A 20,950-nucleotide genomic window follows, 5' to 3' on the forward strand; every position below is an offset into this window, starting at 1 on the left:
TCTCTATCCAAATAACTGAATAACATATCCACCACTCAAATTACTTCTTATTTCACTATACTAATTTTCTACACTAATCCTTTATGGGTTACGGAGTAGCATGCTACTTGCCAGAAAAGCGCTTCAACATCCATCAGGGGTAACAGGTGCTACATGAATGCAAACCTTTCTTCCCCTTCTATCCCTCCGCTATCCTTCTCACTTCAAATAACTGACTCATATCCACCACTCAAATTACTTTCATATTTCATCATACTTATTCACCACTAATCCTTTATGGGTTTCCAGAGTAGAGTGCTTCAACACCCCATCAGGGGTAACACGCGCTATATAAATACAAACCTTTTTTCCTTCTATCCTTCTGCTATCCTTCTGAATCCAAATAACTGACTAACCTATCCACCACTTAACATTTCCTTGCATGTTTCACTCTACTAATTCAACATTAATCCTCTATGGGTCCTGTAGTAGCGTGCTACCACTTGCCGAAAAAGTGCTTTGACCTCTCGTCAGGGGTAGTAAGCGCTATACAAATGCAAATACAATACAATTAATAGTGATGCTACCCATTTAAGGCGTAACATAAAGATCAATAAGCATTTCTGGTAACAGCATAAAAAAGCCTTCTTACAACATTTTCTTTTCAAAACTTCTCCAATACAGCAGCCAACATTACATTGATAGAGAAGTTAGGATTCTTGCTTCTTTACTATAGCTATCACTTTAATAACTTTATACTGCAACGACAAGATCAAAATACAATATCTTGAGAAGTACAAAGATACAAGTTATTTATTCCTGCTTAGGTCATTTTTATAAGATACATGAACATTTATCACTTACTTGGCTGTCTATCAGAGGGATTGATTAGCTTCATTGCCATGATGTCGTTAAACTCGCACTCCTCATTAGCTCCACCAAAGATAAAAAGCTGTTGGTAAGTAACATAGAAAACGGAAATGAAAAGCTGTACACAACAGAAATGTCTTATAGTCAACTAATAACCTTGTTTGTTGTCCTCAGAATTGTCATGGTGGCTATGATTTTCTTACACTTTATACACCATTCTCTCCTTTGCAACCAGATCAACCTATCAGCTTTATTAAAGGATCTGGGACATACAAGAGTATTGTGCCACAGGGACATTACTTTTAACGACATTCCTGTGGTGCAATGGCCTGCTCTATATTTGCAAAGTGGAGTAAAGCCTTTCATGCAGGTATCTACGTGAAAGGGGTGTGCAATGGGTGTTGCTGTGGGCTTTCCACCGTAACACCAATTGCTTTTTGATGCTGCCCCAGATTTACAGGGATCTGTAGATCTGAGGCAGCGCCAAAAACTAATGCATGCAAGAGCAGGCATTAAAATGGCAAAACAAGGAGAAATACCTTCATTACTCCCCGTTCTGCCGCACACATAGAAAGAGCAAAACTCTATAAATTATTGTTGATGTGCAGGAAGGTGTCCCTTCCTGCTCATAAACAATCATTAAATAATGATGGTTTACTACTTCTATGTGTACGGCACACATAGAAGTAACAAATTACCATTATTGAATGTTTATGTGAAGGAAGGGACACCCTCCTGTGGTGCAAGGGTGCCTGCATTGACGCTAGGCAGCTAATTTTAGCACCCATGCTGTTGAAAAAACAGAGATGCTCTGTATTGTGGTAAACACGGCGCATTCCAGCATTTTGGAAATGTCGGAGTGTGGTGCTGCCAAATTTGGCACAGCTGTGTGCTCTGGCATTTCCTTGTACATATGCCCCTAAAGGATCATAAAAGGAAAGAAGAATTAAAAAAGGAGGGGGTCCTCTGCAACAAGATAGCTTGCCCAAGGCAGGGATAATACAAATAAATGTCAAAAAGTAATCTCAATTGAACAATAGGATGCCAATACTGTCTCACTATTTTCTTTAAATCATCAGGCCATACGAATTATACACTATGGTCCATTGACACAACAATGTCTGAATGAATCTATTTATTATTAAATTTTTCTTCTCAAAAAAGGATTATTGGTTATTATTTCACCAATTCATTATACATTACAAGACCTCCTGTACATATATGGATTTACACAATATTTACAACAACCTTTTATACAATATCAACAATATCAAAACAGATTTTATATTCAAAAACAATCATACCCTCATCCATCCACAGCCATTCATACATATATATGAATGGCTGTTGACCATAGTGTATAATTCTTATGGCCTGATGATTTACTGGCTGCGGTCAAATCTGGCTTGCCCGAGGACCCCTGCCCGTCCGAGTAGTTTAAAGCAGCCTTCCCAGTTATGGGGGGCGAGCTTCTGTCTCTTCTAAATACCTCCTTGATGACCGGCCAAGTTCCATGTAGGTTCAAGAGAGCTATGGTAAGCCCTCTGCTGAAGAAGGCGGGGGAGGAACAATATAACTTAAAGAACTATCTCCCAGTATCCCTGCTCTCATTTCCAGCTAAGATTCTGGAACGGCACATGACTGAAATTCTTACAAAATTTGTGGATGATCGGCAATTGCTTCATCGTTGCCAATTAGGTTTTTGGGCCCACCATAGTACAGAGTTGGTGATGCTCTCTGCACTGGACGAACTCAGCTTGGCGACAGATAAGAATAGATATTCAGTGATGATTTTGTTAGATGTGTCGGCAGTGTTCGATACGGTCAATCATCAACTGCTATTGCACTGTGTAGGATGCTGGCTCTCTATATAATGTACTAAAAAGAAGTACACTGTGCGAAGAGTCCAGAGATTCCCCAAATGGTACACAGAGGTAAAAGCAGATAATTCAAATGCTCTTTTTGTGGTAGTGTGGGCGAGCAGTTCGGCTTATCAGAGGGTAGTCCTACGCATTTGTTGTACCCACAGAGGCACTAAATGAGATGCACACTCAAGAATAAATCGGAAACAAATTTGTAAAAATAAAATTACATTTTTATGTATATATTTAAAACCAAAAACACAGTTCTAAGGTAAGTACTATTGGAGTTTCGATTTTTCAAAGTTCGGAAAATATGTCACTGTTGTGCGCAATTAAGCACCATTGGAAGCAATTGGGAAAAGAGAAAAAATGCATATAAAATCAGGCAATGCTTTCATAAAGTTCACCTTCTCATTTTAGATCGATGTCAGGACCAGGTCCACAGTTTGAGCAGGAGAAGTTCAGGAACGTCCTGGATTGGGCTGCAGCAGACTGCTGGGGGTCTTAGAAAGTGGTGCGAAAAGACGAAGAGGGCCCCTCAAAAAGGCACTGCACAGGTGGACTTACAGGTCAGTCCGGTCTTGGAGAGAGGAGGTTGCAAGGGCTGGGGGACCATGGAGGCAGAGCTGGTTGGTCAGTGCTGGGGCTGATGGGGCCAGAAGCCGAAGGAACAGGTCAGCCAGGCATCGTGCATCTTTAGGGTCCTCGTGGTCAAGAGCAGGCAACTTGGAATAGCAATCTCAGGACAGCTGAGCCACTCAGGAAGTGGGTCTTAGGTGTCTCAACGCCTGTCGAAGGGAGCTTGCTTCTGGCGCTTTGGGAGGCTGGAGTTGACTATTCTTCTTGGTTTTTACTGTTGGGGGTCCGATACCCCAGGCATTAGTAGTAGATCCTGGTGCGTCCAAACTTGGTGGAGATGCAGATCTGACCCTGTGGAGCTGCTCTTTTTGCTTTGGTGCTGTGTTGAGGTTGTCAAGGAGCAGCAAGTCCACAAATCTGACTTGTCGGGTTCGGTGCCTGCAGTATGCATGGGAGTGATAGCTTCCCTCCAAGGGAGCTTCTTGGTGATTTCCCAAAGGTTGTAGGTGCTCCATGGTTCTTGGAGTACTTGCAGGATCAGCAAGACACAATAGGCAGCAATTGTCAAGTCCTTGGAGAAGCTTGCAGGGTTTGGCACTTTTTTCTTCTGTAGCAGGGCTTCAGTTCTTGTGAAGCGGGTCTTCTTTATTGTGGTCTTCTTTGGTCCAATGAATCTGAGGTTCAGGTCTCAGGAAGCCACTTAAATACTGAAGTTTGGGGTATTACAAGAGGAGAGAGGTAATAGATAGGTACTAGCCAATGGGCTATCTAACGTTCGGGTGCCTACATCCTCTAGTGACCACTTCCCGTGGGAAGAGTCACTACCCCAGACCTGATTGGAGGTTTTCTCACCATCTCAAGATGGTGGAATTTCAGGAGAGGGGTTCACCTTGCCTGACCCACCATAGGAGTGGTGCAGGCTGACGGGGGACCCTCCTCCTCATTTAACTAATTTTCCCTGCTTTCCTCTCACCAAATGTGGAGCAGCAAAGGGGGCTTGGCCTCCCCAATATCTGGGGTTCCTGGGTCGATTTTAAAGGTGGCATAGCCTTTGAAGCTTCCTGCCCTGGAAGGCCCTCCTGTCCTTGAGGAGGTGCGAAACACCCCTTCCCAGAGCAGGTGTTGTTTCTGTCCTCTGAGAGCGTTGGCTCTCACCCCATGAGGTCAGAAACATGTCTAGTGGTGGCAGGCTGGTGAAAACCGACCAGAGACCCCACTAGTGTTTGGTTAGGTTTCAGTGGCCCTCTAACTGGGTCTCCTGTGTGAATTTATTAAAACATTTAACACTGGCATCAGTGAGGATTTAGTAGATGTTTGGTACCAAACATCTTAGTAATCAGTGAAACCATCATAGAGCTAGGAAAATTGTGTTGACAAGTATACAGCCCACGTACTCTTTATGGCTTCTCTGTTCACTTACAACATCACAGAATGGACTGGACATTGTAGGGATATCTGCTCATGCTGATATGCCCACGCATAGGCCATAGTACACCTTGCTGTAGGGCTAAAGGCCTGCATTAGGGGTGACTTACCTATATCTTATGCAGTGTGTCATTGGCATGGCACACAGGAGTGTGTGCCATGTTGACTCTTTGTATTTTCATGCACCAAGACACACAGGTTGCAATGGCAGAATGCATAGCCTTGGTAAGGGCGCCCTGGAGTGGCACAACCAGTGCTGCAGCCCCAGAGGACACTGTTCAGTACTGTTCAGTGGAGTAGTGTGGCTCACTGGTTAGAGGCAGCAGACCCGGGAGCAGAAGTCAGCCCGGGACTAGGGTTCAATTCCCGACGCGGCAGGGTCGTGGACTTGGGTCAGCGGACTCGATAATTCTCGCTTCGGTGCTTACTCTAATCAGGGGTTCCACTCGGCAACTCTGGGCATTAGCTTGCCTAATCTCCACAACGGCCCCATCAATTCCGGGGATGCCTGGCTCCACCTTGGGGACTCCCAGCAGGGACCATCCCACAGGGAAAGCCAGGACGGGTTCCCCAGAGTTATACAGCCCCAGGAAACCTACGGACGGGTAGCAGTGCGCTTTACAAGCTCAAATACATTTACATTTACATTTACATTTACATGCCCTAGGTACTAGGGGTACCATTTACTGGGGACCTATAGGGTAGCTAAAGTTGTACCAATCGTGGTACATTGTTTTGGGAAAGAGGTCTGGCACTGGGGACCTGGTTAGCAGTGACTCAGTGCACTTTCAGTTTGAAATCAAATCAGGCATGAGGCAAAAAGTGGTTTGTGCGATTACAGTGTCAGCCCTTCTGTGGAGGGAGCAGATGGGTGGTCATGTCTCCAGGGCAAGGGTGTTAGCCTGCAGGGTCCCTGAGGGATCTGTGCTATTCCCATTGTTGTTTAACATCTATCCACAGTCGCTGATTACAGCATTAGTACAGTTGGACTGTCAACTGTTCAACTATGCAAGGTGATACTCAGCTGGTCTTGCGGATTTAGAGCTCTTCACAGTCCCAGTTGAATGCGCAGAACATCTTGTGGTTCACTGGGAACTGGATGACAGCTAACTCTTTCAAGATCAATCAAGGCAAGACTGAAGTGCTAGCAATCACCTGGAGGGAGAATCACTGGACTGCCAGTTTCTGGCCACTGGACATCTGCTTCCCCTGTGCACTTTTCCATTAGTGAGTAGCTTGTCAATGTCCAAGCAAGTGGCAGTGGTATGCGGTAGTGGCACAGACCTCTTGAGGCAGCTCTGCAAACTGGTTCCAATTATTTCCTTTTCAACTATGTGTACAGTGGTGTCGGCAATGATATTGTCACAGTTGGATTCTGGAAATGCCCTGTACATTGGCCTTCCTAAGCAGTTGCTGGGAAAGCTCCAGGTGACAATGAATGATGCAGCACGATTGTTACTTAAGCTACAGAGATGGGCACATGCCACTCTGCTGCTGCAATATCTCCGTTGTTTGCCAGTTAAACAGAGGACCATGGCACTGTATGTCACTGTATGACACTGTGCCAGTTTGAGACACATTTGACCTGCAAGATATTTCCAGTCTTGATACCTCAGGTCTGGAATGGATTGCCGGAGAGTTTGAGGAAAGAGACTGCCCTCCTTTCCCTCCGAAAAAGTTTGAAAACGTTCCTATTTAAATAAGCTTGGGAGTAACAAGTTATCATAGCCTTTAGGTAAATGCCCAAAGCAGTCGCGGCCGTCATGACTCGTGGGTGGGGTAGCGGGGGGTTGGGCAGGAGGGGGTCATGCGGGGAAGGGGTGGGGGATTAATTTAATTACATTAAAAAAAAAATTACCTTTGCCTCCGTTGCCGGACTCCCGCGTCGTGTCTCCTGCTCTCTGTCTGTTTACAGGAAGCAGAAGGAGGCAGCCGTCCTCTACTACCCAAAGCCAATCGCAATGCTGCAAAGGCAGTGTTGTAATTGGCTATAACGCTGTCCTTACAGGCGTCTATGGGGAGGCCGTGCAGCCTGGATGGAGAGTGCTATCCATAGGAAAATTGGAAAATCTTCTGAACCGCATTACACCAAATTTGATAGAAAGTTAGGCTTGGTTCAGAAAGCGTACCTTTTGTGATCGGGTGTGAATCTGTTCAGTAGTTTTTGAAAAATTAAGCCTCAAGAATTGGCAAAAACTATCGCCATGGTACTGATGAATTTACAATACGTTGCTACATGGTGATAGGACATGCTCGCGGCGGCGAATGTTGCAGCTAACACTAGCATCAAGCCAATAACATTTTTGCCACTAGTGAAAGAAAAGTGAAGAAAGGCCAATTAGAGGCAAAAAAACTCACTTTAGTCAGCCAAACGGGACTTTTTTGCCTCTATGGCAAAATAGCCCATAAGTCCCCCACCAATGATAAAAAATAAAATAAAAACAATGGAATGCAGAGTGGAGCAGCCAGGGCCAAGTTCAGTACAGGGAAATAACCCCCCCTCCAAAAGCCCCCAACAGCCAGGATGGCAGCCAGAGTCATAGCGGAAGAGGAAATGCAGATTCAGGGCTCCATATATGTAAAGAAGTGCATCACGGGGGAAAACCAGAGATGCATCACTTTTCATAGCACTTCCCTTGCAATACCATGGCAGCGGAAGCCTGGAAACGTGGACAGTCCCCGCAGCCCAGAGGCCTCGCTGGGCTTGCGTCTGAGACTTGGAGTGGGAGGCAGAGATGCTGAGGAGTTGCTGCAGCCTGACGGTGGAGGCGGGCCACATCGAGACCAAGCCTTTGGGCTGTGGTTGTAGACATTGAGGCATCAGTGATCGCCCTTACCTGGTGGTGAAGTATGGCAGGTCACATGGAGACACATTGCTGCCCTGTGTGAGAAGACCGCCTGGCGTCCCTTTGACCTGTGATCATGAAAAGGCACTCCTCTACACCAATGTAGGGAGGTCTGCATCACATAACAGGTGCCACCACTACACTGGGCTGCACGGTGGAGATTGCTAATGGTGGGCCGTGCCTCTCTGCACCCCAGGCCAGAGGATGTGGCGCTGCCAGAACGCTGTGGAGGGTGAGGCCCCTAAGCGGCACTAAATTTGTGTGGTGGAGGGGCTGCAACCTCACGCCTAAGGGGTCCTGTTGCATCACCTGCACTAGGAGGTTCCCCAGCAGACTCAGCACTGACTGGTGTACCCAGGTTTGTGAAATCCCATCTGGATGAGTCTCCTTCTGCTGAGTCACAGATTTCAAGCGAGCGCAGCTGATTGAGCACCGGTGTCGATATCTAGGTGAGGAGAAGGTGGGATGGGGAGCGGAGGAGCCCTGGGGGTCATGTTAGGCCCATGCCTAGCACCGGTGGGTGAAGCAAACTGTGCCCTAAGCAATCCCTGCACTGCGGAGGATACACATTGCCGAGGAAACCGCACAAGACTGTTGGGGGACTCCTTTAACTGGCTCAAGTTGCTTAGATCGGCCATTGTTGGCAGCGGGGGCCACGGGCACAGGGACCAGTTCGGGCCCAGGCCCTTGGCTATGCGGCTTCATCCGCCGTTACTCACCAGGCAACTGGGGAACACAGAATCTGGTCACCACTGTTAGATCGGAGGAGGCAACTGGGAGGTGCTGCCTTTCTTCACTCCCTGGTAGTGAGCTCTTGGGTGTACGGAAGACTATCCATTAGTGGATTTGCTCTTCCCATAGCGCAGCCCCATCTGGTAGCTGCTGCTGCTGTCCCCATCAGCTGCTGCTGGTTCCTCTGACCCAGAGGTCAGGTGTTCAAGGCCCTCCTCCCCCAGGAGGCTCCCGTCTGCACCTCATCATTGGTGGTCCAGTGGTGGAGCATCAGTGCTCTGCTTCTTGATTGCCCTCCTGTCCCTCTTTTCTGATGTTCCTGTCCCTCTTTCTGCTCTTTCTTGTTGCTTTCTACCTTTGGCTTTGTATTTTTGGTTACTTTGTTTGGCTTTGTCTTTCCTGTGCTTTTGTACAATTCCTTTTTCCTTGTCCTCTCCCTCTTTGATGCTGTGATTTCCCACAGCCCAGCCCCTCCAGTGCTCTTTCCCTCATTTCCCGTCTCCCAGCTGTCTAGTGCCCCCACAGCACTACTTAATGGTGGCCGCTGTGCGGCCATGCGCAGTGGGTGTGCCACTCGTGTGCCGAATGCGTGCAAAGGCCAACCCATCTGCGCTGTCCTGCATGGACTGTGTCCAGTGCAAGGAACCCTGCTTCCCGGACACTCCACCACTATGACGCCAGCACCATCCTCACCCACAACCCTGGATGCCACACCGCCTGCCATCTAGCATCACAGAAGAATACCCTTGCTCCCTTTGCCTGCCAAAACTGAAAACACACCTTTTGCCACATCAACACACCAGCGCCTCTCGCCGCTCCGCCGACAAACATTGCACCCAGCAGTCTCAGCTGCATCCTCCTCAAAGTCTGATCCCGCCACAAACATGTCACAGAAATCTGGGACCTCATTGATGCCAACTCTTCAGACATCGCCTTCTTCACATAAAACTGGACCAACCGCTACACCATCACCCGCAAGGACCACCCTGACTGCCCAGGAGGAGGCATTGCCATGGTCGACAAAAGCACACTCCGATTAAACACACACTCTAATGACCCAACTGCAACCATGAAACACCTCCACTTCCAGATCTGGACCAAGCCCAACACCACCCTCAGCAGGCACCCTCATATACATGCCCCCCGGCTCATAACACCCCCATTCCATTATAGACCTCATCGCACCCCAGGCTCTCCCATCCACTGACTACATCCTACTCGGAGACTTCAACTTTTACCTGGACAACCCCAGTAACCAGAACACAACCAGCCTCCTGGAGAACCTTGCTAACATTGGACTGAAGCAGCTAGTCACCGCACCAACCCATATAGCCAGATACATGCTTAACCCCCATCTTCTCTGCCAGCAGGAACATTTAACTACAGCCACACCACCAAACTCTCCTGGACCAACCATCATTGTATACATCACGCCTTCACCACACCCACCATACACCACTGCCATTATTGCCCCCTCCCTGTCGCAGCTGTATCAAGGCCACAGGAGAACTTCTCATCAACTCACTCAGCACCACCGCTCTGCCAACGCTTGCAGACACCAACACCGCAGGGCGCAACCTCTACCGATAGATCTCTAACTGCACTGACACCCTGCCAATCCTAAAGAAAAAAACGGACACACAACACTCCAAGAAGGCCAACTGTTTCACTCCTGCCCTCCACTAGTCTAGATGCACCTGCAGATGTCTCGAGAAGAGATGGAGCCACAACATCAATCAACTCTACAACACAGTCACCCTTGCACCATGGCACAAGGGTGCCTGTGTTGGCGCATGGTAGCCATTGTGTGCCATCGTAAGGGGAAAAGACAGGAAGGCTAATTCCTGACCCCCTTCCGACAATTTAACACTGCCAATGTGTCATTTTCTTTATGTTCTAGCAGTGTGAATTTTACACCATGTTGCACCGTATTTACAAAGTGACGCACCTGGGCATATGAGTGAACTTGTGAAGCCTTATGCCACATTATACCTGCATCAGGTGAGATGTATGCAGTGTGGGAGTTCCCATGCAAAAAGGCATTGTAGGAGTGGTGCAGTGAAATCTCTCAGACACGACTGCAGCAATGCATGGCTTTACCACTGACAGATACATCAGAATTCCAGATGCATCTGTCATTGATTGTGACATGTAGCGTCATACAGTAAATACAGCGCCTCCATGGTGTCACAAGAGGGCACAGTGAAAGGTGTTGCAACACTATTTTTTCACGGTGATGCAACACTTTTCACGATTGAGGCCAAGGAATGTGCCCTATCTTATTGATAGGATGCATTCCTGACCTTTTGTTTTGGCGCAGGGCAGTGCAGCAATATTCCTTGCAGCACTATCCAGCACCCAAACATATTATACGTGGACCCAAGAGTTTGCACCAATTTTAAGACTAGCTATATTTTGGTCTTAAAAAACTGCCTCTAACTGGACTGAAAGGCAGGTTTGGGGGCTTATCGACATACAGAAGTTTCATTGCAAATATTGCGAAGTATGGTTTGTGGAAGTTTTTTCACGGGAACGCCTACCTTGCCTCTCATTATTGTTTAGTCCCCCAAACAGAAGTGGTGATCTCGAAAACTCCTATTTATGCTGGAAAAGTGCTGCTAGCTGCAGTTAGCTGCAGCTTGTAAATAAGGCAATAAAACAAGCTGCAGTAACGTCAAAAAATTAGCGCTACGGTGGTGTTAAGTTCTTGTAAATATGCCCCAAAATCTTTCACGTCGCAGAGAACCCACGGAGCCAACAGATCACAAGATGAGATCTGATTGGCTGCCACCACAACAACAAAGAGGTGGTGGCAGCCATCTTTCATGGTCCCTCTATTCAGCATCATCCGCTCTCACAATATCGAAATCCTCTCCTATACCGACAACACGCAACTCATTCTCTCCCTCAGGGGCAAGATATCTGGTACCTAGATCAAGTTCAGTGGCTGCATGACTGAGATCGCTCACTTGTATGAATACCAACTGTCTAAAACTGAACATTTGCAAGACCAAATCGTGAACTTCAGGAAGCCCACATCACCGTGGGACTCCACCTGAGCAAAGAACCTTCGGATTATCATAGACAGCATAGACAGCAAACTCAACATGACCTCCCAAGTCAGTGGCATCAATGCTTCATGCTCTCATGCCCTCCTGAAGATGCTGAAGAATATTTTCAAATGGCTCCTAATCCGCACCCACTAAACAGTCACGCACATCCTGGTCCCAAGCAAGCTAGACTACGGCAACACCCTCTATGCCGGGATCAATACAAAAAACTCACCAGAATTCTGCAGACCATTCAGAACTTGATGGCCAGAATCTCTCTTAACCTCCTTGAAGGAGTTCCACTGGCTCCCCATTCATAAACAAGCACAATTTAAACTCCTCACTCACACTTTCAAGGCACTACATAATACCTGAACAATTGCATCTGCTTTCACAAACTTCCAGACACCGCCTCTCATCCAGACTCCTACTTGTACAAATCTCATGCATAAGGAAAACCAGATATTGAAGTTGAGGCTTCTCCTACATCACTCCTAAGGCATGGAATGACCTACCACTACACATAAGGGCCTCCCCCTCACTTCTTGAATTCTGCAAGAATCTGAAGAACTGTTTTTCGAGTAGTCCCATTAGACCATAGCATAACATAACACAACATCATACGACTCAGAGATATAGGGTCCGATTCACAAAGGGTTTCTCCACTCGTGGAAGAGGGCCTGTAGTTGGGTAACAGCAGATTGAAGGCCCCACCATGAGTGCAGGACCATGACAGCAGGGACTCTGCCATGAGCGCAGAGTCCCTTTGTGAATCGGGTCCGGTCTCCAGACCCTACCCCCTATGCCTGGTGTGTGGATTGGGTCCTGACAGGCTCCAACTGGGGCCAAAATCATTTTACAACAAATTGATTGTGGATCTGTGCTATAAACTCCACCACAGTGGGCTAGGCCCGGGGGCTGCAAATTTGAGTTAATAGTGGAGGGGGCATGTGCCTTCCTCCCCAGAGCCTCCTTGAGGCCCCAGGGACCCCATCACATCAAATTAAGGGGAGGGGAGTGCATGGTCTCCTTCACAAGCCTCTTCAAGGCCTTGAGGGCTGTATTAGCTTAAGCATGTGGGGCACTCAGCCCTACTCTATGAGCCTCTAGGAAACAGTGGGGACCCGGGCCATGTTTAATTTAATGAGGAGGGAGCATGGGACCTCCTTCCCAAGAGGACCATGAACATTAATAAGGGAGGGGACTCACGGCCCCTTCCTCGAGCCAATCCATGGCACCAGGGATGGCTCTGTTGTGGTGTACTGTGGACCCTCACCCCCAGGACACCAAAGATTCCCTGTCCACGTGGGCACAGGCAGGGAAAACTAATATGCACCCACAGAGTGGGAGCAAAAGAAAACTGCTCCTAAAGTGTGGGCGCAATGCTGGCTCCGACTACACTCGTGGTGGGTGCTGACAGGGTTTTGTGGCTAATGCCAGACCTTAAAAAAACAGTGAGCTAATACAAAGTATCAGGAAAAGAAAAATATCTCTGCTGGAGCATGATTTCCCTCACTGAGTGCTATGCTATTCAGGCAAGGTTCTCCTTTCAAAATGCAAAACACAGAGGGTTCAAAGACACTACCCACCACTAGATGTCACTGGTGGCTGCTGCAGGAATATTGTGTAAGAGCTTGGGATTTTACATCATTTCTGCTGACTACCCTGAGACATCTAGTAACAACCATAGTTTCTGCATTCTTTTGCTGCTGACTGCAGTAGGCTGTTTATGAGGTGCCCCCGTGGAGCGAGAGCAATGCTACAGATGCAAAAAAATTGGATGTATGACGTTACAATGCATACTATTACAACGCATGGTTTTACAACGCATTTTTAACAACGCAAATACTTTTACAACGCATGTTTTTACAACGAATACTATTACAACGCGAGATACTGTTAATAATAGTAAAGTGGTATTACAACGAAATCATTTACAACGCTAAAATAACATTTTTTTTTTTGTAGTAAAATAAAACCTGGCACGGGATGCAGGGAAACTAGGGGTTTTGGGTGGGGAAGTGTCTTAAAATGTTGAGAAAAACTGAACGTTAATTTTAAAAAATGCAACGATTTTATTAAAATTATTACTCGAGTATTAAAATTAATACCCGAGTATTAAAAATGAATACTCATGTAATCGTAACTGTTGAAAATTTTACAAAGGCAACAAAATAACAATAAAATAAAGTTAAAATATATAAGTATGAAAGAAAATAATTATTCGTAAACAGAAACATTATACATATACATAGTCGCCATTTTAAACTGTGTGGTTCCTAAATATGTCCTACAACTCTTTCCATGAATATAATACCACAACACTACTCTCAAAATGGATGCCAAAACGGAACGAAAAAATGAAAACAACATCTCTTTACACAAAGTTTTAAATTATAACTTTCCACAGTAGTAATTCGTACTTAAAAAAATATTACCAACGCTGTGTTTCTTAAAAATACCAATGACACTGACAAAAACTTATAAATACGAACCAGACACCATTTTTAAAACAGTTGATTCTCAACTCCCAGAGTGACCAGACGCCAAAAGCTGACCCTCTGACCTCTTCATCAAGATAAGATCCGAATAGATTTCAGGAGCATTATTTCTCGTAATACAAGTGAGTTACTAAAACTAATGTCAGAATTGTTTTCTAGAAACAATTAAAAGGCTGCCCCTAATAAGTTTGTTTTTCCTATTTAAAGAAAGTAATATAGCACCAAGATATTACTATAATTATGGATACATATATCCATAAATAAAAAACCCTACATATTTAAAGCAGACTAAAATCTAAATAAAAGTGTTTATTATTTAAAATTATTTTCTATGAAATAAACATATATTATTTTTTACACATCACAAAATGTTACATTTTTTTTATTAGTCGAACTACTATAAACTGCGACGAAAAAGCCCAGTTTAAATAAATTGGATTTTGCTACAGAAGCAACACTCCTCTTCAAGAATAATTTGAAGGTAGTTTTCGAATTTTTAAAAATGACAATTCTAAACAAATGAAACGAAAATACATTTTTAAATCCATATATATTTAATCTGATTTTCACAGAGAAATTCTATTTCGATGAAATAAAAAGCTACTTTCTACTTGGAAAAATGAAACGTCTACTTTTAAAGAAGGTAAATATTTTATTATTAACATAACTGCATTTTTAAAATGTAGTCATTAATGAAGAAAAGATTTATAAACAATAAAAAGTGTAGAGATAAAAATAATTTAGAGAAGTCAATAAAGGTGCAGCAGTAAGGAAAGTGTGAACTGGTGTAGATGTAAGAATAACTATTCTAACTCCAGGAAGGTACAGCAGTAGGGAACGTATAGGATGGTGTAGGGGTATTATTTTCTATTCTAACTCCAGGTAGGTGCAGCAGTAGGGAAAGTGTAGGATGGTAAAAGGGTATAATTTACTAATCTAACTCCAAGTAGGTGCAGCAGTAGGGAAAGTATAGGATGGTGTACGGGTATCAAATACTATTCTAACTCCACGTAAGTGCAGCAGTAGGGAAAGTGTAGGATGGTGTAGGGGTATCAATTACTATTCTAACTCCAGGTAGGTGCAGCAGTAGGGAAATTTGTGAATGGTGTAGGGGAATAAAATACTATTCCAACATCAGAAAAATGAAATAACAGGGAAGGATTAGTATAGTATAAAAGGAACAGTAAAGAGAAATGTAAATTATACACAGTATTGTTGACATTTTTAACTGCATCAGAAACATTTTACATTTAAATAACATTTCCTTTTCCATATTCATTTTTGAAGAAATTCACATTAATCTTCTGATCACCAAAGATCAATCCGAATCCCAAAAGGGCAACAACCCAAAAGGCAACCAAAAAAAAAAAAGCAGAGCAGAAACCAGACCACAAAGAAAGAAACCAAACCAAAAGGTAAATAAAATACATACTGCAAGAGAAAAAGTTCTATGGTATAGGGGTATCAATTACTATTCTAACTCCAGGTAGGTGCTGCAGTATGGAAAGTGTAGAATGGCAAAGGGGTTTTATTTTCTATTCTAACTCCAGGTAGGTGCTGCAGTAGGGAAAGTGTAGGATGGTAAAGGGGTATTATTTTCTATTCTAACTCCAGGTAAGTGCAGCAGTAGGGAAAGTCTTGGATGGAGTAGAGATATTATTTACTAATCTAACTCCAGGTAAATGCAGTAGTAGGGAAAGTATAGGATGGTGTAGGGGTATTATTTACTATTCTACCTCCAGGTAGATGCAGCAGTAGGGAAAGTGTAGGATGGTGTAGGGGTATCAAATACTAATCTAACTCCAGGTAAGTGCAGCAGTATGGAAATTGTTGAATGGTGTAGGGGAATAAAATACTATTCCAACATCAGAAAAATGCAATAACAGGGAAAGGTAAGTATAGTATAAAACGAACAGTAAAGAGAAATGTAAATTATACACAGTATTGTTGACATTTTTAACTGCATCAGAAACAGTTTACATTTAAATAACATTTCCTTTTCCATATTCATTTTTTTAGAAAATCACAATAATCTTCTGATCACCAAATATCAATCCGAATCCCAAAAGGGCAACAACCCAAAAGCCAACCAAGAAAAGAAAAAGCAGAGCAAAAACCAGACCACAAAGAAAGAAACCAAACCAAAAGGTAAATAAAATACATACTGCAAGAGAAAAAGTTCTATGGTATAGGGGTATCATTTACTATTATAACTCCAGGTAGGTGCAGAATGAGGGAAAGTATAGGATGGTGAAGGGGTATTATTTTCTATTCTAACTCCAGGTAGGTGCAGCAGTAGAGAAAGTGTAGGATGGTAAAGGGGTATAATTTTCTATTCTAACTCCAGGTAGGTGCAGCAGTAGGGAAAGTCTTGGATGGTGTAGGGGTATCAAATACTATTCTACCTCCAGGTAGGTGCAGCAGTAGGGAAAGTGTGGGATGGTGTAGGGGTATCAATTAATATTCTAACTCCAGGTAGGTGCAGCAGTAGGGAAAGTGTAGGATGGTGTAGAGGTATCAAATACTATTCTAACTCCAGGTAAGTGCAGCAGTAGGGAAATTGTTGAATGGTGTAGGGGAATAAAATACTATTCCAACATCAAAAAAATACAAAAACAGGGAAAGGTTAGTATAGTATAAAAGGAACAGTAAAGAGAAATGTAAATTACACACAGTATTGTTGACATTTTTAACTGCATCAGAAACATTTTACATTTAAATAACATTTCCTTTTCCATAATCATTTTTTTAGAAATTCACAATAATCTTCTGATCACCAAATAACAATCCGTATCCCAAAAGGGCAACAACCCAAAAGGCCACCAAGAAAAGAAAAAGCAGAGCAGAAACCAGACCACAAAGAAAGAAACCAAACCAAAAGGTATATAAAACACATACTGCAAGGGAAAGTGTTCTATGGTATAGAGTATCAATTACTATTCTAACTCCAGGTAGGTGCAGCATGAAGAAAAGTGTAGGATGGTAAAGGGGTATTATTTTCTATTCTAACTCCAGGTAGGTGCAGCAGTAGGGAAAGTGTAGGATGATAAAGGGGGTAATATTTTCTATTCTAACTCCAGGTAGGTGCAGCAGTAGGGAAAGTCTTGGATGGAATAGAGATATTATTTACTAATTTAACTCCAGGTAAATGCAGCAGTAGAGAAAGTATAGGATGGTGTAGAGGTATTATTTACTAATCTAACTCCAGGTAAGTGCAGCAGTAGGAAAAGTATAGGATGGTGTAGGGGTATTATTTACTAATCTAACTCCAGGTAAGTACAGCAGTAGGGAAAGTGTGGGATGGTGTAGGGGTATCAATTACTATTCGAACTCCAGGTAGGTGCAACAGAAGTGAAAGTATTGGATGGTGTAGGGGTATCAAATAATATTCTAACTCCAATTTGGTACAGCAGTTGTGAAAGTGTAGGATGGTATGGTAGAAACTCAATAAAAAATTCAGCAGAAGGAAAAGTGTGCTAAACTCTAAAACAAATTGACTATTTCTACTGCAAATTGGAGAAACATTAGGAAAAGACAAGAATAAAGTAACAGGAGGATTAACAATTGAAATTCCAGAAAAATCCCCTCCCGATAGTGTAGATGAGTACTACACGGCCATTACTGAATCTGAATATTACAATCAAAATGAAGACAAATTGGCACCCATCCTAAATTATTTTGAAGACACATGGATTGGGCACCTAAGCAGATCGGTTCGCAGGAGGAAGCCACGTTTTCATGTGGAGTGGTGGAACTGTTACATGAGCTGTTTAGAGGGAGAAGCTAAAACAAATATTGCCATTGAGGGATGGCATAACTCCTTCAACCATACAATTGGAAGACCTCACTCTAATTTCTACTCATTTTTGGAAACTTTGAAGAAGGAGCAAAGTTTCCAAGAAATGAGACTTTCCCAAGCATTAAGTGGTAGTCTAAACCCGCGAGTTGCAAAAAAAACAAAGGAGATGTCTGAAAGACTATTGGGTATAATGCAACAGTTTTCGTTGTGTGTGGCTCTAGACTACCTCGAAAATGTGGCTAACATTCTAAGGGGGTCATTATGATGACGGGCGGACTTTGTCACCATAGTGGGAATCGGGACCGCCCGCCATAAGGGCGGGGGTCCCGTGGGGGGCATTAGGATGTGCCCGCCACAGTGGCGGGCACATCCTGTAGTTTTAGCATTGTGGCCACGATGCTAAAAATGCTTTTTTGCATTTGCATATGCAAAGCGGCAGGCATCGCGCGGTGCTTGCCGCTTTGCATATGCAAATGCAAATGTGGGGGGGTACCATAGGTACCCCCCATGTGCCCCCTGACAGTGTCGTGAACCTGGGGCCCTGCAGGGGGCCCCCGCAGCAATCCCCGCCTGCCTTTCCGTGGCGGCATTGCCGCCGCGGAAAAACAGCTGCAGACAGGCACCCTAATATGGATGGCGGTGTCTGATAGACACCGCCACCATATGGTTCCATTACCGCCCCGGCCGCAATGCGACCGGGGCGGAAAAGCGGCGGACGGTGTTTTCGTCTGCCGCGGTCCCCCCCGCCATCCTAATATGGCGGGGGGGAATTAGAATGCGGATGTCGGGCAGATTGCCCCCGCCAGGGTGGCGGTGGCCACCGCCACCCTGGCGGGGGCAATCCGCCCGACATCCTAATGGACCCCTAAGTTTCTAAAACAAATATTTGACCTTACTTTCCTGCTTTTAAAACACTAATTACAATTGGCTATATATATTTTTTTTTAAATTAACCAAAAATATTAATCGGGTCAGCCTATTTTTTTTTTCTTTTTTTTCCTCCTTTTTCCTGCCATAAGTAATCATTTTTTTTACAACACCGAATAACCCCAAGTATTCTACATTGAAAAGGAAAAAATAAATAGTATCATTTTTTCCAAAATTTAAAAAACCATTCCAAGTTTGCAAACAACTTAAAGCGTATTATGTTTTAAAAAATGCATTGTTTTAAAAAACTGTTATGTACGAACCTCTCAACTATAGAAATATTTTTTAAATGATTCTTTAAATTTAGATATAATTTTCAAATATAATTTGGTAAGAAATACAAAATAATTTTGTTATTTTTTTTTTTTTAAATCTAAAAATATCTAATCAGATGTGTTTTAAATACACCCTTTTATTTATTTATTGAAATCAAATGCATAGTTTGGATAAAATACTATCATAATTTTCAGTATTGAAAAATGAAATCATTTCAATCTCCAGAATGATCAATATAAAATTTTTTAAAAATTATATCAAACTCAATTGCATTATAAATTCATGGAAAAAATACATTTTGGCAAAATATGACAGTACTATAATAACATCCTAAACTTTTTTCTACCTCCTACCAGAACATTTTCTCACTATACAACCCTAGCTATTTACAAATTTAAACAAAAATAACCGACCATTATTTATTCTATACAAAAGGAAATTACCAACCAAACAAAACATATTGAGCAAACCAAAACTGCTGCTATATTAATATTTTGCAGCCGAATGAATTTTATTTAACCTACTGACCAACCAAGTGAAAATAAACAAATAATCCCTCCAACCTTAACATAATAGAAAATATGTCATTCATAACACTTTTCAGAAACAATGCATACAAACAAAATTATTTCTGGATAGTGTTTCTAACCAAAATGACAGTAATAAATTGAAGAAGCATTTTTCATTAATGTACTACCAACATTTATCAAATTTATATTTGAAAGGAAATCGATTCCATTTTTAATAAAATGCATTTACAATTTCATTATTTCATAATTCAAAATAGTAATGTAAAACAATTATGTTTCCATTTTTTTCAATCAAAACCTATACTTTTTGCGACCCGACATAGGCATACACTAATAACACGATCGTCGACATGTTGTTTTACAAGTTTAACATTAAATTCTAAAACGGCAGCCTCTCTTTATCCTTTCTTTACAATATATGTATTCTTTTTTAAGCTAAACATGTATATTTAAAGTTAGAAATGTTTCCTACCTGGACGTAGATCAGCTTCCAGCTGCTTCCTGCATCGATGCTCTTCAAAATGGCCGCTTACGTTTACGTTTACGTGAATACGTCATAGAAAGCTGCAAAGATTGAAAAAGGACTATTTAATACTGTAATGTATTTATTTTATTAATATTTGTTTATAAATCGTATATTACATGTAAATAAATAACAAATATATGAAAAAATCAATAAAAATAAATGCACATTTTCTATATTTTTAATAATAAAAAACCAAAAAAAACTATGTTATATTTATTTTATTAATGTATTTATTTTAGCGTTACATCTTTTTAATATTTATTTACTTTAAAATTAATGATATTTAATCCTTACCTTCATCCTTATTCCTTTTCCATTCTAATCATCCCCTTTCTTCTTCTTTGACACCTTCCTTTTCTTTTCCGCGGGTTGACCAGCTTCAACTATGGAAATAAATAAAGGACAATTGCTCCCATTTGAATCAATGCAAAATCGTGGGAACTTTTATTCAAAAATGTATATCAAAGTATGTAACAACTTAAAAAATTTATAAAAATTATACTTATATATTTTGTCACCTAAAATATTTTATAATCATTTTTTTAATTTTTTTATTAATTTTTCAAAAATTTACTTAATCAAAATTTAAACTAATAATAATAATAATACATTTAAAATAATCTTTTTATTCCTCAAAATAATAAAATAAATATATAAATAATACATTTCATATTAAATAACAATTTGTAAAAATATTATAAATTAAAAATACTTAAGTAATATTTCTAAATTAAAGTATATTTTCATTTTTAAAGTTTGACAAATGTATAAATTTACAAAATATAAGTTCTATTTTTTTTTAAATATTTTTTGAAATACATCATTAAATAATAATAAACTTTAATAATTTAAATTGACATTTACAGTATATTTTTTAAAAATACTAGAGTATTAATTTCCATTTTTTAAATAAATATATAAATAGAAATAATTAATACTCATAATAAAAAAATAAAAAAAGTATTATTTAATTTAACTCAAATTAATAAATTAACTCCTATAAATAAAAATATTTTTTCAATAATTTTCAACTTGATCTATAAATAGA

The 20,950-nt window shown here is 42.0% G+C and overlaps 1 protein-coding gene across 1 annotated transcript in view; it reads right to left on the reverse strand.

Moving 5' to 3' along the window:
- LOC144819544 (uncharacterized) overlaps positions 1-20,950 on the reverse strand; it is a 745,296-nt gene that overhangs the window by 227,179 nt on the left and 497,167 nt on the right. The window contains exon 13 of the mRNA XM_078677385.1: positions 844-931. Coding sequence (XP_078533511.1) covers positions 844-931 — 88 coding nt within the window. The remainder of the gene's footprint in view (positions 1-843; positions 932-20,950) is intronic.

Source organism: Lissotriton helveticus, chromosome 2_1, assembly GCF_964261635.1.
Source record: "Lissotriton helveticus chromosome 2_1, aLisHel1.1, whole genome shotgun sequence".
NCBI lineage: Eukaryota > Metazoa > Chordata > Amphibia > Caudata > Salamandridae > Lissotriton > Lissotriton helveticus.